The 26,204-nt window shown below is 38.3% G+C and overlaps 1 protein-coding gene across 2 annotated transcripts in view; it reads right to left on the reverse strand.

Moving 5' to 3' along the window:
* Window positions 1–18,013: 18,013 nt before the first annotated feature.
* The window catches only part of LOC132767287 (hippocampus abundant transcript-like protein 1), a 50,488-nt gene continuing 42,297 nt past the window's right edge, over window positions 18,014–26,204 (reverse strand). Inside the window, exons 10-12 of one of the 2 annotated variants that reach the window (XM_060762044.2) lie at window positions 25,270–25,367; window positions 22,003–22,154; window positions 18,014–19,599 (exon numbers count right to left, since the gene is read on the reverse strand). In XM_060762044.2, the coding sequence (XP_060618027.2) occupies window positions 19,396–19,599; window positions 22,003–22,154; window positions 25,270–25,367 (454 nt within the window). In that variant the 3' untranslated portion in view covers window positions 18,014–19,395. Of the gene's footprint in view, window positions 20,216–22,002; window positions 22,155–25,269; window positions 25,368–26,204 lie in introns of both variants that reach the window. The other variant, XM_067464459.1, reaches the window with a different exon arrangement.

Here is a 26,204-nt window from a genome sequence, read left to right on the forward strand (position 1 = left end):
AAAGTGGGGCGGGGGGGGGGGGGGGAGGCAGGACAAACTTCCTCTGCTGCAGAATGTGCCTTCCTTGAGGCAACCCAGGAGGGGAACTCTGCTTAGTGCAGCTACCCAAACATCCAGTCCTTATGCTCTGCTGGGAAATCCCTGCCAATAAATGCAAAGGGAAGAAATTGCCCAAATTGTAGGGTGCTTCCCTGGGGCAAAGGCATAGCAATGAGAACCCTACTATCTGGGATAGGAGAAGGGAAGGGAGGGAGCAAAGAGGGAAAGGCCTAATTCATGAGTAAACCAGTTTTTTAAAAAAAAATTCAGAGGGGGTGGTTGAACCTCTAACCCTCCCTCCCCCCTTGGCTACAGCAGCCCTGACTCTATCATTATGTCTGGAATCACACAGAAAAAGAAAGCCTTCAAATTTAGAATTGCACCACAAAGCAAAATCCATTGTAAAAAAAATGTTTTGGCATGAATCTGCCCCCTCCCCGGCCCCTCGCTAGCCAACGGGGTCCTGTGCTTAAGCACACCTAAAAGCTAAGCACAATGGTAAATACGGCACTGGTCACAGAATGAAGAATGTACTGCAACTCTCAAGTATATGGGCTTCCATTTCCATCTGTTCCATTGCAGATTGTGTAGAACCATGTATTTATATACAAACACAAACCTCTGGCTGCACATTTCTCATTTAGGTGATCTGGAAATGAATTATAGACACCATAATTTAGCTATCATATGCCATTACCCACTGCTTTGTGGTGGACATCATTTGGTCCCATCTGGGCACTTGCTCTACATGCTTATAAAAAGTGGCTGTAACTCATACCAAGCAGCATGCCTGAGATAAGATGGGCAGCATAGCATAATTTTTAAATGACATCTGGTTGTAGTAGAAGGCATTTGTCTATGATAATGTAAAATCAAAGCTTTGTAAATGGAAGGGGACAATAGGAAGCTATTTTGTCCTTTGCTTCAGGCAGCAAAAGATCTGGAATTGATCTACATTCTAACCTTTCATATATCTCAAAAGAGAAAACCACTGTATTGTCAACCACTTCCCTGTTTCTTGATATAAATATAGCACAAATAGCTTTCAGGACGATTGCTCATAGCTCAGCATTGTTGGTGTGAAAATATGTTTCTATTTTGTTACTTTCTCAGTATTTATTTATTTTGTAAATTTTGTAAAGCAAGTAGTTTAAAGCTTTCAGTATATTTTCAAATGCTTTACTTGCCTATTTCTGAAAACAGAAGCCAGTTCCTTTCTCAGAGGAAAGGTATTAAATATGATAATTACAGTTATAGTGAAATACTATTATTGATACTATTAATTTGAATTTTGTCAATATCCTATAAGCATGCAAAGCACTTTTCCTATGTTTACTTGATTTTACTTGAAACTTTATCATGGTTGAGTGCATTCTGCAGATGGGATGTAAGCTAAACATTGATGCAGTGGTAATTTCAGATGCCTCAAGTAGAATTTCAACATTTGTGAAAATGACATTCCTGGAAAAGCTATTTAATGCTGTTGTTATATGTCCCCAAGTCATTTCCAACTGATGGCAACTTTATCACAGGGTTTTCTGTGTGATGTGCCCAACAGCCACCCAGTAGTTTTACATGACTGAGCGGGTTTCAAACTTCCAGATACCTGGTGCATATTTCTTCCACCTAGAGCTGTTAAAGACACAGGAAATTTGTGAGGTGAGAAGATAAGGACAATGTTGTTTTTTAAAAAGTTCATTGGGGTGCACAAAACATCTAGCCTAGTTACATTTGGGAACAGAGTTAGATGAGGAAAAGTAAGTAAACAGGGTGTAAAGACCACTGTGAAAGAAAAAAGATGGGTGAGCTAAAGAAAAACAACATGCAGAGGAGTTTCTAGCTCACATGATGCTGGTACAAGCTAATAGGTATTTTGCTGGTGAAAGAAGAAAAAGACCAGTGAGGAAAGAACAGAAAAGAGAAATACCACTAGGATAGACGAATGGGACTTCAGAGAAGCTGGGTGCTTTCATTGGAAGCAGTTTGGTTGCTTACTGCAAGTCACATACTGCAAGTCTAGCATAATATCAAGTTTTCAACTTGTTTGTGATTTCTTATACATTATAACTGTATTCTCAATTTGCTTCTGACATGAAAAAAAATGAAAGCAGTGGTGAGTGTGCATGTATATAGCTGTCTCTCCAACAATTTGAAAGTGAGTGCCTCTTCAATGCATTTTAGAAAGTTTCAGAACTGCTGCCCTATTTAAGTGTTCAGGTCAGGCCAGACAATTTATATATCTTTTAAACTATTTCCTTTCCAGGTCCATTGTGATTGGTTTTCTTTATTAGCTCCCACCATTTCAGACTTATAGAGATACTTCCAAGTGAAAGCAGACCAGCAAATTTATCTCCCTGGTAAAAGTGCCAGACACACTGGCCTTACTGTCAGACCCTTCCCACTCTGTTCCACCAACACAGACAGTAATGTTTGTGGAGTAACGGTTTTGAAAATGTGTGTGTGTTGCATCAGTTCTTCATTCAGTTCCAGAAAGTACTAACTGGATAAGGTGAACCAATGCATATGTCATCCTTCCTAATCTAGAAACTAGGGCAAATAGTTATGTGATGGCACTTCTTGAAGATCATGACCTTCTGAGAAGGCTTCTTTAGTATGAGAAGCAACCATGATTCCAACCACATGAAGGCAACATCAGAAGCTGACCTTCTTTCCCGAGACCCTCTTTCAGATAATAAGTTCATCTAAAACTATGTACAGACCTAATACAAGAATTTGAAATAGATGCACACTTTGTCCTTCTGACTTGAGAGTTCCACAGACTTTAAGACACAATCCGTAACTCTCAGCATTATTTTCTCGTCTTCTCTTTTTTTCTGCTTACTAAGCTAGTTTTTATTGTTTTTAAATTAGCACAAGCCTTGGCTCCAGCTTTTCTGCCCTGCGTCTTTCCCTCAACTGGCCTCTTGAGCTCAATATCAAGAGGAAGGAAAAAGCGGTGATTTAGAAATGCCACATCTAAAGCCAAACCTTTTAATCTTTGCAATAAATATTCCATTCGATATCAAGACCTTCATAAATGTTCAAGGATTTAGTGGACCTTTTATGTTTCTTTTCCTCTTGTGAAGTGGGTGGCATTCATAGTTTCATAAACTTGGGAACTATATTTATTTTCTACGCTTAGAAATCAACACTGATATAAATTTGAAATGAGAGGGAGTTTACTGATGGAATTAAACTGCTTTTCCAATCCAATCATCTAAAATGTGCAGTTTGACTGAAGTCTTAGCATCAAAAAACAAGCAACAACATCCCAGATAGTTTAAAATAGGCGGGAACCCCACATAATTTGAGACCTGTAACAACAGACAGGTGAATCAGGGTTCTCAAAGCAACGAAGAATGTCTAACTATTCTTAGCAACCTCCAAAGATATTCAAGTACATTCTCTGGGGAAATGCCTCACATCACCCAGGGAATGTAGGGATATGTTCATTTTGTATTATGTCGACTAAATGGTTTGCATTATGTTTATAGTCAGATGAATTTCAGAATTAAATTTAAATAGCTGAAGCCTTATTGTTGCACTGGAGGACCTAGCAATGCCTCAAGAGATGTCACACTATCTCAGCCTCAGAGGAAAGAAAAGACAAACTCCACTGAAGCACTCTTGTCAAGAAAACATCATGACAGTATCACTTCAGGGTCACCTGCAGTCAGAAATAATTTGAAGTCACACAACAACAGCAAGCATTAATAATGTTATTCTGCAAAGCATCATAAGAATCAGTAAGTCATTCTTTTTTAGATTAACAAGTAATGTTTTCTCATAATCTCCAAACTGTTGTTCTTGAACATAAGTGTAGCTTTTCTTTTGTCATTTTTGGTCATTTTTCATTTATATTTGCAAATAAAATAGAAATAGCATTAGTTCTTGATCTTACTTACTTACTTACTTAGGCAATCCCTCATTGTCTGAGTATGATAGCCCAACAAGTGTTGTGTCTTGGCGGTGGGTCTTTAGGTGACTGTAGAGCCCTATTTTTGACCCTCATGTTCTTCCACAGCGAGGGCATCAGTTTCCAGGTGGAAGGTGGTCCCAGTCAGGGTTGGCTCAATGTGCCTTCCTATTGGCACATTTCTCCCTTTTGCCCTCCATTTGTGTTTCTTAGAAATCTGCAGCACTGCTGATCACAGCTGACCTCCAGTTAGAGCACCCAAAGCAGTTACTATATTCCCAACTCGAGAACATAAAATGGAATGTTGGTGGACAGGAAAAGAGATATAAAGATGGATGAAAACCTATCATTTAAAACTATGACATAGACACCGAGAACTGGGAAGCTCTGGCCCTTGAGTTCTTGATCAACTGTTATTCACAAAGTAATACCGAATAAGTAACTGACAAAGTATTACTTCATCAAAAGTAGTGAAGAAATCTAACAAGTTACTTTGAACCCATTGTGTCCTATTTCTCTATCATATTGATGAGTAACTATTTTATTTTGTTATTTCGTGTATTTTATTTTGATGTTGTTTTTGCTTCCTTGTATTTTGCTGTACTGTAAGTTTGGGCTTGGCCTCATGTTAGCCGCCCCAAGTCGCTTTTGAGGAGATGGTGGCGGGGTACAAATAAAGTTTATTATTATTGAAAGAATAATGTTCCAAGTTTCGGGTTCAACTTTCATAGCCTTTTTGAAAAGATGTCAGAGTGCATGTTATGTTTGCTATAATTAACAGGGATGTAACTGAAGAAAAGGGGGAAAGTGTGGGAAGAGGAGAGAAACTAGAACATTTAAAAAGCAGCCTCAAAACTGAGTCAACAGAGGAGTAAATGGGGTTGTCCCTGCCAAATTGGGACAGTTGGTATTATTTTAAAGATATTGATACTGTATTTGTTACTTTTTTGCGGACAAGATGGGCTGGCAGCTACTGGAAACAAACATTGCACCTCACGTGAACATCTGTGTTTTCTGGCTCTGAGTGTTTTTTGTGGAATGCCTTTCATTCTAAAACCCATGGGATCAGAAAATACGCCAGATATTACTCAATTGAAGACATTTAAAAAGAATTCTGCCTGGAAGAACATTAAAGTCCTAAACAACTTAGGGCCATCCTAAGAGACCCCCTGCCTCTTTATCCTCCAGTCCCCAACCCAACAGGGAAAAGAACTTCCTTTTGTTTTACTTCCGAACTCTGGAATGCACTGTTTCCAGAGTAACCGGTGGCCTTGACATTCTTGGTTTTCCAAGAAGGTTGCTTAATGCACATCTCTCCTTCAGCCTAGCTTTTTTAATTATATTTATCGCACTATTGTTCCCACATTTTCCATATAGAGGTTCATAGATTTGGGGCAAAGCAGACAATAGAGAAAATAACAACACAACATTTAATTTTTCTGGGATTTCAAAATGACACTGTGCATTAATGGAAAAGCATTTCCCATATTTTGATATATCTTTCCTTCTCAAATATTATTCCATTTTTTTTTTTAAAAATAATGTTTGCTATATATTATTATAATTTACAACTTGTAAACATGATGCTCACAAAGCATGTAATTGAAGGACTTTACTAAACATTTCCATAAGATGATAGTACTAGGGGCACATCTACACTGACCACTTAGCGCAAAGGGTTGGCAAGTCAGCTCCATGGTGACTAAATGATGCATGGGGTTGATTTGTGTTAATGCAGACCAAAGGGCTTAGTGCAGTCTTGATCTGCAGTAACCAAAGTCACAGGTTGCTCTGAATTCTCCCTCACAATCCACAGCAAACCATGACTTTGGGCCCATGTCAATATTTGGTCCGATTCCAGGACAGAAGTGGCCACATCTGTTTACATAGCCAGCCTGTATTCCCTGTGTTGGAAATCAACCACATCCTGAACAAGTTTATAATCCTCATCAAGGAAAAGATAGACAGATGAGTTAGCTGGAAGGGAACGCCCTTCCCGATTACCCTCTTTATTTACCTGTTGCCTGCCTTTCTATTCTCTCCTATCTTATTATGAGTAGACTGATACTCTCGGGGCAAACCCAAAGTTTCTGATACCTTGTGGTCAGCATGTTGTAGTCTGAGTCTTTTCCTATGTTTTCCTAGATCAGTGGTTCCCAATCTTCAGTTGTTTTGGACTTCAGCTTCCAGAAATCCCAGCCATCTTACCTGCTGTTAGGAATTGATAGGAGGACCAAAGGTTGGGAACCACTGTCCCAGATGGAAGATAGGGATATCATGATAATTATCCACTTAGAGATGGTTAGTTTAGAAATGTAGTTCTTTCCAATAAGTTTTTTTTTGTAACTTTAAGGCTTGACTCTGCTGCTGTGATAGCTTAAATTTATTTTGTTGCAAACTGTAAAGCCCCTCCCCCCCCCCCGACCACTAAGTAATCTGCTGTGTTTTTACATGAATGGGGGGGGGGGGTGCATTTACCCAATGCCTCGGCCTTGGGCAGCCTGGGCACATGGGATGGAACTCACCTCCCTTCTCCTTGCTGCCATAGTCAATGGGTGTAGCATGGGTCATGCCAGTCGCTTGTTGCTTGAAGTGACACTGGACAGAGCACCAAGATGATCAGAGAAGGGATGGGATAGAGGAAGAGAGCAATTCCCCCTCTTCCCTCTTTACCCTCCTTTGTCACTTGAGGAAACAAGTAACCAACATGAGCCATATCGCACCCACTAGCTACCGTAACAAAGAGAATGGGAGAGGATGGTAAGGGGGCCATCTGGCAGTGAGGAATTCAGTTCAGTGCCACTGGACAATCAAGACTCACTCCTGCCTACATAATCATCATCACCATAGACTATCAATCATGGATAAATATGATTGTTTTCCAAGTGTAGAGTCTTGAAGGTCGGTCATTAAGTGACTGTAAAGATCTATTCTGGATCTGCATGCTCTTTCACAGCGAGGACATACATTTCAAGATGCAAGGTGGTCCCAACAAGGCTTTACTTCACATGCCTTCCTCTTGGCATGTTTCTCTCACCCTCTATTCATTCCTCTTCAAAATCCACAACATTGTTAGTAACAGCTGACCTCCAGTTAGAGTGCTCGAGAGCAAGGGCTTCCCAGTTCTTGGTGTTTATGCCACATATTTTAAAAAGTTAGCTTTAAGCCCACCTCTGAGCCCTGTCATATGCACAATGGAGGACCTTCTTACAGTGACACCGGAGGCACTTGAAGTGGCCGGTTACAGATCAAAGAAAATTTAGTGTAATGCCAAGTTTTTAACCTTGTTTGGTCTTTTAAAAATGCATTATAACCATATTCTCATTTTGCTTCTGACACAATCAATAAATAAGCCCACCTTTAAATCTCTTTTGCTGCCCACTTACATTCCATTTTCTGTTCTTGAGCTGAGAGTAAAGTAACTGCTTTGGGAAATGGTGATTTGAACGCTATGGTGGAGAAGGAGGGGAAAGTGTCAGTGTAGAACTGGGATAAGTGTCAGTGTAGAACTGCCCTAGGAAGTGATGAATCTGAAGTGTTATTTAATATGTATATCAAAGTCCTATTAAGGATGGACAAACACATTTGAAATGAAATAAGGAATTTTAACTACTATGAGAAAGCCAGGCATCATCATTTTTCTATATATATATATTTTAAAAATTAAGTATACCTTGTATTTCCAAAGACATGACACCTCCAATTTTAAGAAAAAATGTGGTTAGAGCTATACCTGCAAAAGGAATGCAAACTCAAAGATGTATCACACTTCCATTGTTGGGAATATTGATGGACCTGTCCTGTCCCTTAACTTCTACTCAGGCCAATGCAAGAGGTGTGAGCTTCTGATACTTTAAATGTGGTTAAATGCTTTAACGCCACTGTAAAGATTGTTGGGCTGTTGCCTTCTTGGGGAGAGAAAAAGCCTCCAAAACAGAGAATATCCCACCCAGGCTTTTCTTCAAACTGCATGTATAGCACAGATGAAGAAACCTTCACGTTACTCCATGAAGCCCGCTTCAATATTACCAAGAATAAGGCAGTAAAGGAGAAGCCCTTCAAAACATCTGGAGGGTCAAAGCTTCCTCACCCCAATTAACAGAAAAAATAGTGTTGTTTTCCTTTCCCCATGTTTTTTCTTGGCTTTTTTTTTCTCCATCTACCTCCATCTACTGCAGCACGCATGCAATCTTATTGTCATTTTTTCTCATTGTCGTTTTCCCATTTATCAGTCAGCATCACTCTCTGTGTGTGTCCTTTTAAAATGCTTAACTTAAAATCTTCAGAGTGTTACAGAAAAAGTCACTACATGGAGTTGCCTAGAGGCCCTGTAAAAAAATCTCCTAAACTGCCACCATAGACAGATTTTGATAATTGTACAGAAAGAGTTTTCTAAAATGCTGCTCTGCAGCAAAGCCTTCATTCAGTTCTCATAGTTCTATAACATTGAGCCATGGCAGTTAAAGTGATGTCAAACTGCATTAATTCTACAGTGTAGATCAGAGGTCCTCAAACTAAGTCCTGGGTCCGGATAAGGCCCTCCAAGGTCATTTACCCGGCCCTCGCTCAGGGTCAACCTAAGCCTGTAACGACTCAAAAGCACACAACAACAATCCTATCCCATCAGCCAAAAGGAGGCCCACACTTCCCATTGAAATGCTAATAAATTTATATTTGTTAAAATTGTTCTTCATTTTAATTATTGTATTGTTTTTAAGTGTTTTTTGCACTACAAATTAGATATGTGCAGTGTACATAGGAATTCATTCATATTTTTTTCAAATTATAATCCGGCCCTCCAACAGTTTGAGGGATTGTTACCTGGCCCTCTGTTTAAAAAGTTTGAGGACCCCTGGTGTAGATGCACCCTTAAAGAGCAAGCTTTCCCCTTAGTTCTCCTTCTCTCATCTTTGTTTTTCTGACTATTATGACCCTGTTTCACTTTGCGCCTCTCAGTTTTCTGTTCCCTAGAGATTTCTGACTAATTGCTGGTTTTATCTTATTGTTGCTCACAAATCTATTTGGTCTCCTTTTTGTAACAGACCAAATATTTGACTGCCATAATTGCTCACTTTTTGCTCCATTACTCCTTCCCCTGCTTTGGTGGGTTATTTCCTGCCATTGTGCAACATGATTTGTAGTTAAAGACTCTAACATATGTTGTTTGGAATACGCTAGTACATTGTTGCACACACATAGGTGAGGACACATGGAAATACTTTCAATATGTGGCGGAAAGCAATAGAAATCATGCAAAAATTAAATTTAATAATAATGTTTAATGTTTTAGGGCACTTGAGGCAGTCAAAGTACTTTATATGCATTATTCAATTGTCATTTTCCCTTCCTGTAATCAATATTTTTAAGGAACTCCATGTGGTAGGGGTCTTTGAATATGCAACTAATGTACTTTTTACATTAGAGCTTTGAATAGGCAACTAATGTACTATTAAAAATAGATGTCATTTTGAATTGCTTTTCATTTAGATGCATATTTAATATTATGTTGTGTTTCAATGCTATAATTTTGTGTATTTTTTTTACTTGTACTGTATTTCTTTCAGACTCATCTAAAGCATGAGTTCTTACAATATAACTCTCTCAATTTTGCTGTCATCTCTATTAAGTTCATTGTTTCTAGGGGCTGTAACAGCAATTTCTTGGATTTGCTCTAGGGCTCTTTCAGAGTTGTTGTTTTTTTTAAAAAAAACTGGGTCATGGTTTTTCTAAGCAGCAGAGGAAGACAAAGGCAAATATTCTCTGAACAAATCTTGACAAGAAAACCCATGATAGCTATGTCAGGCAAGACTTGAAGGCACACAGCAACAACATGATTTACCAAGGTAGTATGGTTTGAAAGGCAAATATACTTTTCCCTGGGTTTTTTAAAATACCATAACATTATTGGGTAATACAGTACAATCCTTGTACCCATCGAACCAGTACTTTTGGTTTCGCCTACCTCAATCTGACAAAATATGTCCTCTCTAAGAATTTTCTAGGTATTCTAGAATGACTTCTGGTGGAAGTCCTTCTTATCAATATAGTTCATTATTATCCCCCCCCCTTTTTTTTTTGTATCCATGGTAAATTAAGGAGCATGTTCCCTATGCATATGACATCATATTGTGTCATTTCACAGACAAACTATTGTACTATAACTAGTTTGTTTAGGTAGTTCTATGATTTGAATGGTAAGCTATTTTTCCTCTGTGCTTTTTATTATATATATTTATTAAAAGCATTATATGGGTTTGTAGTAGAAAGTACTATTCCACCGACACACTACAGTACTTAGAACTCAAGTAAGAGAGAGAGAAAGAGAAAAGTGGAGAACAGATTTGCAAGAGGAACAATCTGGAATGATAGAAATGATTTGTGTGCGTGTGTGTGTGTCAGGAGTGACTTGAAAAACTGCAAGTCGCTTCTGGTCTGAAATAATTGGCCGTCTTCAAGGACGTTGTCCAGGTGATGCCTGGATGTTTGATGTTTTTACCATCCTGTAGGAGGCTTCTCTCATGTCCCCGCATGGGGAGCTAGAGCTGAGATGGGAGGTCACCCACTTCCCGGATTCAAACTGCCAACCTGTCTGTCAGCAATCCTGCCAGCACAAGGGTTTAACCCATTGCGCTAATGGGGGCTCCTACAAAAATTATGTTTGTACACCTTTTATTATTATAGTATTATTACCCTTATATTGCACTTGAGTCTTGGGGATACAGATGAAAAGTGAGTAGCCTTGCTGTTGCTACCTAATGTGTTAACAACAGGGGACAATCTATATGATCATTACATCTTGGATAGCACCATAACTTCAGTGTTGCATAGTGTATTTCGTGCAGATCACCTCAAACTCCACTTCCTGGTAAGCAGCCACTGGGATTAACAGGGATCTATTCTCCTGTCAATCAAGCAGCTCTCTGAGATTCCCAACCCCTCCCATGAGGGATCTCTAGCACAACAGGCAGAAAAAGAACCCCTATCGCAAATCCCCTGCACACTGGAGATTGTTTGCAAAGGAGTGGAAATGCCAGCCAGCCGCTTCTAACTTGATAGGGGAACAGATCTCCAACAGTCCAACAAGTGGGCTTTGGGAGGCTTTCATGGTCATTATTTACTCCCTAAACTAGCGGGTACTCCAGGATCATAAATACACAGCAGTTATGAATGCATAACTATGGGTTACGTATTCATAACTGCTCAAAAATATTCTGACCCAGCTCTCTAAGCTTTTTTAAAAAATATAGTATTTCTTTTTTGTTGCTTGTTAAGCTAGCTAAGAATCCACCAGTGAAATACTGAAAAATTCCCATCACTGCAGAAATCCAATATCTTTTTCCACCTTTTAAAGTCAGAACAGAAAACAAACACAACCAGCTTTCATAAGATACTATATGATGCACTGCAGTAAGAACTGTATAACATTGCCAGCTAGTGGCAAATTCATTGCACGACACATTTGTTCATTGCAAGCAGTTTCAAAAGCTTTCCTTTTAATGTAACTCAAATAACTGGAGAGGACGGCATTTGCAGCTTTTGAAATAATTCTCTTTAGTTGTCTTATCATAGACAGCCATGTTAAACAGAAGCATCAAATGCAAATGTTAAAGTTTAGATATCCAGGCTTCACTTTTTCAAATATACAAGTGTATTTCAGAATCATATAAGCCACCTCATTGGATAGAATTCAAAAGGATGAATTGTCCTTTGATTATCATTCTTTATTCCATTTTGAGCAGACCCCTTCTACACTCTTAAATTATAGACAACAGATAATTTAATTGCAGTGGCAGCTGTTAAGAAACCATATTCTTTCCCATGCCTTTTTCTTGACTCCAACTTTTCACAGCTTGGTATCTTGCCATGTCCTTGAAGCACTTCTCCTGTCTTTTGTTTTGAGTTTCTCAAGGTTAATTAGAGGTCTGCCTATCACAGAAAGAATAACTTCATCTAATGGGAAACAACACAAAAGCCAAAATGATAGACTCTTTTGGCCAAGCTTGTTAACTGAACTGCCATTGGGCTTTGCTAGAAAATTGGGGTGAGTGTCTTAGTTCCTTTGTCCTTACAACACCATCCAGTTTTCCCCATGACTTATGTTTTTCTATTTTGGTGTAGCCATAGGGCAGTTGGCAGAAAAAAAGTCAAGGTAAACATTAATAGTTCAAATAGACATTCAATCACAATCATGTTAAAAGGAGGGAAATTTAAGTAATGTATGTGCCTGTCAACTTATGCAACCCTATGTATTTCATTGGGTTTTCTAGGGCAAATAAACATTTGCTAAATTGATATTTTAAATTTAAGTTAAACACAGTCACTAAAAGCTTTACCAGGGATGACACTGAAAAATTGCATCCATGCTCTTATTCTAGTTTCTTCCCTATCATGAGCTTGGAAGAGAAGCAAAGAGCTGCATGACATTTTGGAAATTAATTTTTTACCCCACCAGAAACCTTCTCTTGCTTTCCCTCTCCTTTCTCCCAAGCTCCGGAACCCCCTTCCTGTTGAGGTTCACCTTGCTATTCTTCTGTAGTTAAGTGAAGACTTCTTTTGCTTTGACAGACCATTGTTAACTGATTTTCTTAGGGATGGCGGGACCTTTAGAATGTAGAGCTCACCTTGATTTTGGGATGGAGGGACTTAGGGATAGCGGGACTTTTAGAATGCACTGTATATATTAAAGAGCACACCTTGATTTTGCCACTTTATATAGGGATACAATTTTACTCTGCCATTGTATATATTGGGATTTGAACATCCACGGATTTTGGTATCCACAAGCGAGCAAGGATGCCCTGGAAACAAACCCCAGTGGATGCCAAGGGCCTACTTTACTGTTCATTTGGACTCTTTAATAATCATGTTTTTAATTCTAATGTTTAATTCTATTTTTTCACTTACATGGCATGTAGATTATTTTAGCTGCATCTTTTCATTTTTGTAAGATTCCTTTGTCCTGAACTACAGTATGATCAAGGCAATCGTGAACATGTGAATGTCTCAGTATGCCGCTTTGGAAGCTTTAGGTCAATGGAAATACAGGGCAGAGGTGGCAGTAGTGGTTGTTTGCCTAGTTTTATAAAGTATGTCTTTAATAACATCTGAATAGGCCTAAGAAGCCCTTGCTCTTTCTGTGTTCTTGAAGCAGCTTCTATGCCAGATAAGGCATTGTGAAAAGGTTTAGAGGTTAAAATATGAGAAAATCCAGGCTTCTATATTCTCTGTGTTGAAATGTTTCCAGCAAAATCTCATGGGTGCATAAGGTTGTCAGTGTGTTTGTGAAGGATTGTAACATTCCTATTATTACGGAGGAATGGTCATGGGAGAAAATCCATGCTGTACTTGTACATCCATCTACACTCCCTAACACGTTGTTAAGTCTGACTTTGCCTCAGGCGTTGACCTTCAAGTGTTGAGTTAAAACATGAATCGTGGGTATTAACATCTAAGAAGGGCTCCTTCATTTCTTTGAAGAAAGAACACACGCATACAGCAGAGTTTTGTGTCTGCATAACAATGCCCTATGCTTCAACATGGCATGTCGGTCCCCAAAGATTGCTTTGTTACGGAAAAAAAAAGCCTAAGCAGGGGGTGGCCTTTGTAAAGCAAACATTAAACATTGGCAGCAAAGCTTGCTGATATTAAAATGTGTTGAACCACAAGGTGCCCAAGATACTGATTGCGATCTAGTCTGGATTGACAGGCTGTGGTAAGTCTTTGAATTCTTACATTTCCAATTTGTGTCTTACTCTATATCCACCCCATTCGGTTTCTGTAAAGATTAATTTTGTCTTGTAGTGTCTTAGCTTAAATCATGATAAACTAATAGCCAGCTCTATTCGAATTTGGATTTGATTGCCGGAATGCTTGTACTCACAATACACATGAACAAGAGGGAGGTAGGGAGAATCTAGGAATAACCCTTATCCTGGTAGAAGCATAATATCAAGGGGGCTGAATTCTGGAGAGAAGGTGGTTAAAGCCCAAAAGAAACCCCATGAAGACTGAGTTCTTGTGGAATGCAGCTTAATAGATGGATGGATGGATGGATGGATGGATGGATGGATGGATGGATGGTGAGGAGGGCAGATTGAGGATTGATAACTGCATGGAAAAGAATAAAACTATATGCCTGGAAATTTTGAGTATTTATTTATAACACCTTTCCTTCAATGAGCTAAAAATGAGCAGCAGCATAGTGTTTGCAACTTCTACATTTATTTACTTACCATATTTATACCTCACCCTTCTCATCCCGGAGAGGACTCAAGACAGCCTTACTACAGGCAGCAATTCAATGCCATAAACACATATATTTTAAAAAAAGAAACAATTACTATTAAAACCAAACAATTAAAACATACATTATTAAACATCAATTAAAACATATTATTAAATATCAATTAAAATCATGCCACCCAAATCATAATCCAGGGCCGTTCCATTTGTCAATTACATTGATTCATGATTACTTATTGCACAGCTTCAATTACTTATCAAAAGCTTGGTCTCAAAGCCACATCTTAAGTGTTTTTCTGAAGGCCAGAAGAGAAGTAGATGATCTCATTTCATTAGGGAGGGAGTTCCATAGGCAAGGGGCCACGGCTGAGAAAGCCCTGTGCAGTCACGCCTGCAAAGGAGGTAGGACCGAGAGCAAGACCTCCCCAGATGATCTTAACCTCCTGGTTGACAGAGGGAGATACGTTCAGATAGATAATCTAGGTCGGAACTGTTTAGGGATTAATAAAGTAAAGCCAGCACTTTGAATGGTGCCCAGTAGCAGACTGGCAGCAAGTGAAGCTAGTGTAACAGGGGATTGTGTGCGCCCTGTACATTTATTATTTATTTATGATATTTCTACCTCACCTTTTTCAACCCTGGAGGGGACTCAAGGTGGCTTCACACTTAGGCAACTATTCAATGCCTTAAAACAATGTACAATTAAAATGTTGTCCTGAGAACAGGAAATGGGGGGAATGAAGAGTCCAGCCCTTAATTAAATACAATTAAATGAAAGTGATGAACAACAAAATTATTTTCATCACCCTGCAGATTTTCTTACCCAAAGAATTAGTGTTGAAACGTATCAGTTTTTGTTCCTCTCTTAGGGTTGAACAGTTACAGTGTTTAAGCTTCAAATCTCTTTCTGAATAATAGTTCCAGTGGAATAATTTGTCCTAAGAAACCCATGTGAGAAACAGTAAATTTAAAAATGAGAAAGTGAAGGAGATGGACTACTCCCAAGTTCTGAAACTTTCTCATCTTTCCACCAGACGCGACAGCAAGAGTGGTGGGACAGAGAGAAGGGCTTCCTCTTCAGCCATCACCCTTCATATGGCAGATAATTGAAGTAGATTCCACTCCTATTTATACTCTAGTTTAATAATGCAAGAATAATGTATGGACCTCTACTTGTCTGAGTCCCAAAATTTGTTCAGAATCAAAATAAACCTTCACAGCATTGCACATTCAGTTCTAACTTCGTAGTTCCCTCTCAATCCACAAAAAAACTTGGATGACATTAAAATGGGGAGAAAATAAAAGCCAGGTAAGAAATAAGTGTCTTGGAGAGTACTTCGCGTTATAAACAGTACAACTAAAAGTGGTGTTGGTGGTATGTATATTGTAGGAACACTATCTTAAAAATCAGATTCCAGTGTTTGAAGAAAATTAACTGCAAAGAGGAATTTTTGCATCAAACCAAAGGCAAGAAACATACTAAGTCATGTGAAGTTAGATCAGAATGAGACAAGTGCACTGCCTGACTCTGCATCTCATGATAGTTATTAATATCAATAGAACATCTTCAAAGATCCAAATTCTGAAACATTTCCTTGAAGTCTTCAAAGCACAGTTGGGTCTGAATCTTGTTGAGGCAGTGTGACTCTCTTACTTTCATTTTCGTCAAAATTTAACTTTCATCTGAAGTACTACCAAGAGAAGCAGAAGTGAAATCAGATGAAAGTTGAATGGGATACAATGAAGAATTAGATTTGGCAGACCCAGATTTATACCTATTTATTTACTTGCTTCTGAAATAATAGGTCTTGTCAACTTGGTATTACTGCCTTTATTTTTAGAATGTCTCCAGGAGATTGTGGAGTGTCCCCTGGCCACATGACCTTGGAGGTGTCTATAGACAACGCCAGGTCTTTGGCTTAGAAATGGAGATGAGCACACACACACCCCTTGAGAATTGGACACAACTAAACTTACTCCCAGGGGAATCCTTTATTTTTACCTACCAGGAGATTGAGGAAACATAGTGCAGGTGAATCAGAAAGGTGAGATGTTCTCCTCTCTATAAGGCTTGTTTTTAGGTTAAGAGTGAATTATTTCCTCAGCTATTCATATTGTACTTTTTAGTCATGCAGCATTCATTTTTAATGTTCATGTGTTTAGTGTCATGTTTGAAAATCAACCAAGAAATGTTTCTACACCAAAGGGCAGGATACGTGCATATAAATCACAAAGGGCTGAAATACAGGTGCTAATATGAATACTACATTTCAAGATGGTGAAAATATGCAATATTTGGCTGCTCTAAAGCCTTGTGTATGCAACTTGGATTTTAACCATTTTTTCTTGGCTTCAAACATGTGAATTGTTTTATTGTGGCAGTGTGGTATCAACATGATTTTCAAAACGCTACTGTCACATAGAATCAATTTCCACATGGCATTTAATTTCAATCTGGTGACTGTAGGCTTACCCTTGTGTAGGATCAAAAGATATTAAGAGACATCTGGGCCTAGGGCATCAAAAGTGAAAGCTTGTGGTAACAAATCAACAGGAATGGCTGGAGGCTTTGGTTGCTTCATGCTGTTTTAATTCTATCATGTTGTTTTAATTATATCAACTGATATTCTGAGGTCCAAGATGCGTTGAAAATTATTCACCTTGGGATCTATATTCCAGAGGAGAGACGGGGGAAGGAGAGATGCTTGAAGATATCAAAGAGTTACACTCTAAGCTCAATGACAACCTTGCAGCTCCTCATTTTGTTGGGGGGGGGGGGGAATGACCTTATGGAAGGCACAATTCCTGCCACTGAACTAGCTACAGGACTGGCGTATCTTTAATCAGTCCTGTAATTTACTATACCAAATGCTCCTTTGCACAGTTGATTTGATTAAATTAAATGGATTTAAATTACTGTAGTTAAAATCACTAGTGAGGAAGACTATTTCATCAAAATTTTAAAAGGTAGGTACACACTAAGAAAAAAACTGAATTGCTTTCAATGTAATTTTAACTTCATAAAAAAAAGACCCCTAAAATAGAGAGAGTACTTTATGGACACAATTTGTAGAACAGGACTGATCATATCCTCTCCCATCTCCATAAACAACTCTTAACCCATTCACATAATATATTTAGAAACTATTATTACTATGAGTGATGACACTTTTGACTTTGGGATCGCAGTGGCGCAGCGGGTTAAACCACTAAGCTGCAGAACATGCTGACTGGAAGGTTGATAGTTTGAATGCATTGGACAGGGATGAGCTCCTGTTGTTAACCCCAGCTTCAGCCAACTTAGAAGTTCGAAAACATGCAAATATGAGTAGATCAATAGATACTGCTTTGGCAGGAAGGTAACAGTGCTCAATGAAGTAATGCTAGCCACATGACCTAGGAGGTGTCTACAGACAATGCTGGCTCTTTGGCTTAGAAATAGAGATGAGCACCAACACCCAGGGTCAGACACAACTAGACTTAACGTCAAGGGAAAACTTATATCTTTTACCTTTTTTTCTTCATGATTATGATTTTTTAAAAACTGAACTAGGAATTACATTTGTAAAAAATTCTAATTTCATTATGTATTGAAAATCCAACATAAAAAGCATTATTTAAAAACCATTCATTTGTATTAAACCCAAACCTATATACCGAACTCTGCAATGACTAGGGCAAGGAAAGAAAGTTCATTAGTTCCAATACATCGGTCCAACACTGAGCTAACAATGATTTACTTCAAATTATTCAAACTTCCCTTTTGTATTGAAAGAAATGAAACATAAAATAGTAAAAACACAACTGAAACACGTATACTTTAGGTTGCAAATTTATTATGCATTAGGAAGCTTATTAACTTAAAAACCAAACTGCATAGTACAAAAGGTTTGATATCTTTGCTTAAGGCGGAACAAGTTTCAAAATATATATATTTAAATTTTGGTCAGTCAATACACAATCCTTTATAAAAGCTGTATATCTGTCAACATCCTCATTACATTTATAAATACAAGATTTACACATTATCTCATCTGGAAAAAGTAAAACTTCTTACAAATATCTACATATATTTCAATACATATAAAACATTCATAAGAGTACTTTGCTAGATTTTTGTGTAATGGTCCTTTTCCACTGCAGCAAAATACATAGAAATCTGTGCAATTTCATAAAATGCCCCCAAAAATTATAGCTTGATACTGTGTAGAAACTAAACCATCTTTAAAGCCTCTTTTGGAGAAGCATTTCATAATTACAGTTCCATGAGATTCTTCAGAGATTGATATAAAGACTAAATATAGATGATAACAAATGTGTACTAGCAGTTAAGGCAGGAGTGAAATCAACAGGTTTGGAAGTGCTTCATATGGCAGATCAAAAAGTGACAGATGATGTAGTAAATACACACAAGTCAATGTAAATTGCCTCAGCATCCAGTTAATTAGTTTGTTAGAACTAGCTACATTGGGGATGCCAGCTAGTTCAGTGAGCAACTTATGCCTTCCAAAAGCAAAGAATTGTCTTTGCCCCTTTAAGATTCCAAATGGAGCCCTTTTTATACATGGTACATTAAGAGTCTTTGGACATAAGGGTTGAAAAACAAGAAAATAACCTCTATTTCAATGCCTGAAGTTCTCCTGCAATACTTCATCAATAGTTATGCAATATTTCAATTTATTTAGACAACATGATAAGAGAAAAACAGGGAAATATTGATGGAGAGATTTCATAATAGACTTTTTCTATCAGTAACATTTATTTGTATATAGTATTTTCCCAAACCCAAGAGGGCTACGAAGGAGTACATATCCAATGAAAAGGCATAATGGAAAAAAAATTGACTACTTGCTACTTCTCGCAGGGGCTGTGATCTGTTCACAGTGAATTTAGGTGCTCAGTGTTTTCGAAGATAATGTATTCCATAATTCCGACGTTCAGTATTGGGCTTGGTAGGATTTCCAGAGATACATAAAATAACTACTTTGGACTGTTATTCAGAAAGCACAGTAAGTGGCTGAAATCTGCCTTGATTGAACATCAGTGGCCACTTACACAATGTACCTTAGGTGGGTGAAATGTGCAAAGCTTCTGATAAGTCAAAAGCTCCCTCCAGTAAAGTTACGCTCTGAATCCAGAGCTCAGTGCATGGATTTTGCTTGTTTGCAGTCAATATTAACATTAGAAAAATCTAGCTCTCATACGCTGCTGTCTTGCAGCAGTGGTTCAATGTCCTCATCGCTGCCTCGATCTGGGTTGTTGCTCTGGATACTGCTGATGCTGTTGCTGTGCTTCCGGGAACTGCTGGCTTTACTGTGCTCAGGGATGAATAAGGCAACCAGAAAAGCTAGAAGGACTGCACATGCTCCAAACAGGAAAGGTGGACCAGGTATGATTGAACTCTGGAGACAGAGAGAGAGCAGGAGGGAGAATGAATGTCTGAGCAATCTCAAGTGAATCTGTGTGCAACGAAATGCGAACCAGAGTATGCAAGCCTCTCTCTAAGCTATCTAGGACTATGTATAGAATGTGCGAGTACAATTCTCTTTGTTACATTAACTGACTACCAAAATAACATATATTCAAGAGTCAAAACCGTTTACCTGACCTTGGAAACCATGTCAAAAGTACATGGTTTTCACAAACCAAATCCCACTTTGACTCAAAGATGGGGCAAAAAGTATTACTGAATGGAAGTAGCACTTGGAAGTGGTAAACAATCTCAATTGTTCTGACTAACTCCAAAGCTGGTCAAAGAACTGTTCCCATTTGTATCTTGCCATATTTGGCACTGGGCTGGAAAGCCACACAGAACACGCTGCTTATGGAGGCAGCAGAAAAGAAAGGCAAGATCCGCCAAACTGCAGCCCTGTCACAGGGGAAACCATGACGAAACTGGCACAACATGTACTCACATGGCACCTGGGACCCTTGAAAGGATCTGGAAAAAGAGTACATTTAGTCTGACTGGGGCTGGGTGGGAACAGGAAGATTTCCCCCCTATGCTTCACAGATATTCTGGAAGGGAGAAGGAAAGGAGGATGGTGAGTGGTAGCAACCCACTTCTCTTTGACCCAAACTCACACCAGGAAACCTCGGGAAAGAATGAAGAATGCTTTCAAAATGATGGACCCAATTTCAAAGCAGTATATTCCACGATGGCAAAGTATTATAATTCCCAAAAATGTCACAAACAATTTAATGAGTTAACCATTTTGAGCCAGAAACAAATCTAAAAATAACTCCGCAAATTGAAAATACCTCATTAGGCCTTATGTTGCCATCTTACAAATGACTGATACTTGGGGCTATTTGTGCACTGGGAGAGACATCTAGTGGTAATCATTTGAAACACTTTAAGGTGGTAAGCATTTCATTAATGGGCTGCCCATAGTTGGTCCATCTTTTTGAAATCCGCTGTATAACTAACATATAGAATAAAGAGAGTATTCACAATATAAACTAGTAACAGCTAATTAAAGACTAAGTACATGCTAACATATTCAAATTTATCAGTAGCCATTATTAATAACGATATATTACAGGTTATTAATAGTAATTTGTATCTCACTCTTTTACTAAAACCACTCAGAAGTACTAATGCACAAATGACACAACAATACTAAGAGAAGGAGATCTACTCAGGCCACACTATCTATGAATGCATAAAAGAATCAAACCTGTGTGAGTTCTGATTAAGTCAGTAGGAAACCTGTGATACTTGAAAATGTTTTCCCCAAGAGAGCTGTTATGACAGCCTTCGGCCGTGCCTTTGCCACAAATTGTAAATTATTAAAAATACAAGCCTATAAACAGAAGCGCTGACTCAACCATAAATGCATGGAAATTCTGACAACTCCATTATAAAGCACCCCAAGTACACCAGCACAGAGGAGGCTACATAAAAATAAATAGAGGCACTGTGGTGACTGGGAGAGACAATGAATCACCCACTTATGACAAACACAGATAGAAAAATAAACACTCAGTCTCTGTAGTATTCTCCCCATAAGATTTCACCCTCTCAGTTCCCAAGAAAAACTGGCATTCTCCCAACCATCTTTTTTCATGGAAATGCAAGCTCAGAAAGGGTAGCTTTTTGGTATGGTGAAAAACCTCTACACATATAAGAGATTTCAGATTCTCCTACAGTGTAAGAAAGCAAAAAAAGGACAAAATCAAACACAAACCATCCTGAGGTATATTTAGAATAACTGTCAAAATAATTCTTATAAAAATCCAGTTTTATAAGACAATAAAGATCATGATCTGTAACCAGGAACTGCTGACTAGGAAGAACGAATGTAGTACCTATGTGGTACCTAGCACTAGCCTGAAGGGAGCTGAAATCTAACAACATCTAGAAAGCCACACATTTCTTACATTTCATTATACAACTGGAATTAATTGCACAAGTGGCAAGTATGTTCAGATGACACTATCCTATCCAACTCCAAAAAAATGGGTTCTTAAATATAACTAATATAGGATTTTGTTATTAAGAGACAGAAAACAGAATAAGCGCATGATAGTCTACAGCTGTCAAATGTAAAGAATTAGGATCACAGGGTAAGGAAATTATATCCATTTATTAAACTACTGAAAACTTATTCTGATATCTTCTGATTGCAAGGATACTCTATGTCACCCTTTAAGCAACCATGTGAGCTAGAAACATTTTTTGCATAATTTGATGCTGACAGCAGATCTCTATCCTATTTCTACAACCCAGTAGAATGGCATATGTAAGTATTTTTTAACCAAAAACTGTAATACCACAGAAGAAAGAAAAACAAGAAATTTACCTCATCACTTGGATCCTGCATCGTTGTTTTATCTTGAACAGGGGCCAACTCATTAAGTTCCACGTGGAAAAGGAAAAAAATAAAGCCATAGAGAGCAGGGCCAAGACCATTGCACAGGCCTCTGATACCAGTTATTATTCCCTGCACAACTCCTGAAGAAACAAAAGCAAATTTACAGCAAAAATAAGTTAACTGAGTTTTTAAATTATAATACAGAAACTCTAACCTGAACTTTGATGATATCATGTAACTGGTTGAGGGTGAATCCAGCAAAGACGGAGATCCTATGGCTGGGTCGACCGGGCAGTGGGGATATCCAGCTGCCTACCCTGGATTGTGAGGCGTTATGCCCGTCATCATTGGTAAAGAGTCTGGGAGTCCTTTTGGACCCTCTGCTGACAATGGAGGCCCAGGTCTCCGCCTTTTTTCATCTGCGGCAGGCTAGACGGCTGGCCCCCTACCTGTCCAGGAACGACCTAGCTACGGTGATCCAGGCCACGGTCATCTCAAGACTGGACTACTGTAACGCCCTCTACATTGGCCTTCCTCTGTCGGTGATCCGGAAGCTCAAGCTGGTACAAAATGCAGCTGCTCGGCTTCTTGCAGGAATTCCGATGAGATGCCACATAACACCAATCTTACTACAGCTGCATTGGTTACCAATTGAGCACCGGATCACTTTCAAAGTGATGGTACTCACCTTTAAGGCCTTGAATGGTCTGAGGCCGATGTACCTGAGGGACCGCCTCACCCCCTACCAACCCCAGAGATCCCTCTGTTCTGAGGACCAAGATCTATTGGAAATTCCCAGTGTCAAGACCTTGCATCTAACAGCAACCAGACGCAGAGCCTTCACAGCAGTGGCACCATTATTCTGGAATACTCTGCCACCTGAAGTCCATGCCTTGCAGGACTTACCACCTTTCCGCAGGGCATGTAAGACATACCTGTTTCGTCAGGCTTTTAATGTTTGATACTGCTATGTCTAAATTGTTTTAAATTGCTTTTAAATTTTGTTAGATTTTAGCCATTCTTGTAAACCGCTCCGAGCCCCAGGGGAGTGGCGGCATATAAGTTAAATAATAAATAAATAAATAAATAAACAAACTGTCATGGTAATTCAAACTGACCAAGTATTGATTAATGTTTTCCAGACTAGCTAGATTTCAAAAGTATACGTCACATTGGAAGTTATTTTAGGACATAAACATAGAATCATAGAATTGGAAGAGACCTTGTGGACCACCTAGAACTTGAGGTGTCCTTGTTTCAAAATTCCAAAGGTATTGAGGGTGCATCTACTGTTTAGAATTACTGCAGTTTGACACCACTTTAACTGCCATGGATAATGCTATGGAATATTGGCAGTTGTAGTTTTACAAGGTTTTTTATTATTGTCTCTCAGAGTGCCGGAACCTCACCAAACTATAACTCCCAGGATTCCATAGCATTGAGTTAAAGTGGTGTCAAACTGCAATAACAACACAGGTAGATGTACTCTGAATTAGATCACTCATTTCAATGGAGAAATCTGTACACTTTTGAACAATCAAGGATTCAATTACCACTAGATGGCAGTAATGTCCACTCTTTAACTGTGAGGACTTCAAAGCACAATTACTGAAAGAGGTGATTTTTTTTCATTCAAATTAGGTTTAGAAGTATTTCTTTTTCTTTTGTTGATGCTACATTTCTCTCTCTTTCTATGCCATTCAATACATCAGTGGACATCTTACAAAAAGGGAAATAGACTGACTAAAATTGCACCAACATTTAGCTCCTCTTAATTTATCTTGCATATTGGCATTTTGGAATATTTAACATCGGAGAATAATCAGGCAGCATTATAACATTTTTAGCCTATTCATTAATGTAAAAAAAATCAGTACATATGCATAGGACCTAGATTTTCAAGTCTAGGACATCTCTAGCATATTTTAAATTGTATGTAAGGAATCTAACAACATACATCATATGAGAGACATCACCCACATTAGTACAGAGAGAGAAAAATCTTATATACCATGATAATACAACCATCAATGATAAAATTCTAAAAATCTTTTAAAAGGCATTCAAAAACATATTTTTCCACAAATATCTCAAAAAGATATCCACTGCATTTTTCAATAAAACACATTATATTACTATGTGGTATTTAATATCCAGCTTTATCAGGAATGCCTTAGAAATAGCATCGCTCCAGGCTGTTAGAAACAGCTGTAACTGAGCAGTAGAAAGTTGGCTTAGACTGCTTAGTTTCCTTTTTAAAGTACGTATCTGTCCATCTCTACATATAAAGAGTATTTTTCAGCCAATGAGTGACAAATTCTCCTTGTCTTTTGTTCACAACCAATGACAGAGGACTCATAATGTGTTCAAGATCACTTGTCAAATAAATTGGAAATTAAATGTTACTGTCCCATAAGACCACCCATTCAAGCACATAGGACTATTAACTGACAACAATTACACTGGATAACTGCCCTCAGATGACTGCATCATGTATAAGTCAATTCAGTCTATCTTTTCAGTTTTTCTCTCTCTCAGTCAGACTCCCCTATACTAATTCCTTGGTCCAAGCTCATCCTATAAGATGATGCCCCCCTCCCCCAAAGATTACACAGTAGGGAAAGCGGCCTATGGCATAGTTCTACATTTCCAATCACCTTACACAATGTATTTCCTATAAAGTACACATATAGGAGGTAATGCTTCCCAAAAAGCTATACTATCTGTTTCCTAAAGCACAGCTACAGGAATTGCACATGTAAACTCAAACATATAAGTCTAGTAGATCTATTGTATGGTAACTGATTTCTATAAATAAAATAACCCTGAAGTTGCTTATCCACCAAGGTCCTATATAAATTCATGGAATGGTGCACCCTCTATCCCCAGTTGAAGATTGCTCTCTGTATGTTGCAGCTTTGCTCTGGTACATTTTCTGTAGTTTTTTTTAAAAATGATTAATGAGTCAAGGATAGCTGTTTTATCAAAACATGTACAATGTTGCAGCTTTGCTCTGGTACATTTTCTGTAGTTTTTTTAAAAAATGATTAATGAGTCAAGGATAGCTGTTTTATCAAAACATGTACATGTAAGGTGTATGATACATTGTTTTCAAACAGTGGATGTATTTGGAAGTTTAGTGGTCTCTTGCAAATGGGCAGTAAAGTACAGGTGGATGTATGCATGCTGATTTTGGAAAGAAAATAGCACTAAAAGATGGCATTTTATACATATAAACAAAGATGATGCATTCACCTTGTTGATCTGAGTCTGCATTTCGGGACACGAGAGCACTGATTGCTGGGAATGTAATACTTGACATGGATGCTACCGCTCCTGCTGCCCACATCATCCTAGCAAGACACACAAAATTAGGCCATTACAAAATTGAAACGAGGGCAAAAGATTGCTGTACAGTTATTACATGGTGATACTATTACTTTATGTTTGCCATGAAGATTGGCAATGATCACAGCTGCCACCCAATGAAGCTACAAGTTATTAGTAATCTTCCGTTTATGTAGAAAGACGGTAAGAAGATAGTTTACTTCTTCCAACATGGGGAAGAGAACTTTAATAGGCAATAACTCATTTTACACATAAGTATCACAAGATGCTTTAATTGTGCAGATGAGGAAGCGGTCATTTGCCCTATCAATTAAACCTTCCCCAACTATACAGTTGAAAATAACAGCATACAAACAGCATAAAGAAGAGGTTATTATAAAATGTAGCATGAATAGAATAACAAGAATTCTCTATAATGCTAGAGATCCCTGGATCCAAACTTTGCTCAACACCCTCCAAAAAGAAATCTGTTACAACCATCACAACCTTCAGGGATGCAGACAGTTGAAAAACTGTCCTCTACACATATTTGAAAATGTACTTCGAAGGCATACCCGAGTCTCTAGGTTACAGACAAGATAAGTTCTGTAAGTTTCTTCTTAAGTTGAATTTGGATGTCAGTCAGAAGTAAGTACATTTTTAAAGTGTAAATCATACACACACACGTACAAAACTAAATATAACTATCAGAACATTCATCTGTATATTATCTACTACTATTACATTGCAATATTCTCCAGGCCTTCTTCCATAGAACGTAACTTTCTAACAAGGTAATGGTAAACCTTCTAATAGTAATAAACTATATATTGTATTTTGGAGAAAACTCCCCAACCCTACAC

The sequence above is a fragment of the Anolis sagrei genome, chromosome 2 (genome assembly GCF_037176765.1).
Source record: "Anolis sagrei isolate rAnoSag1 chromosome 2, rAnoSag1.mat, whole genome shotgun sequence".
Lineage (NCBI taxonomy): Eukaryota > Metazoa > Chordata > Lepidosauria > Squamata > Dactyloidae > Anolis > Anolis sagrei.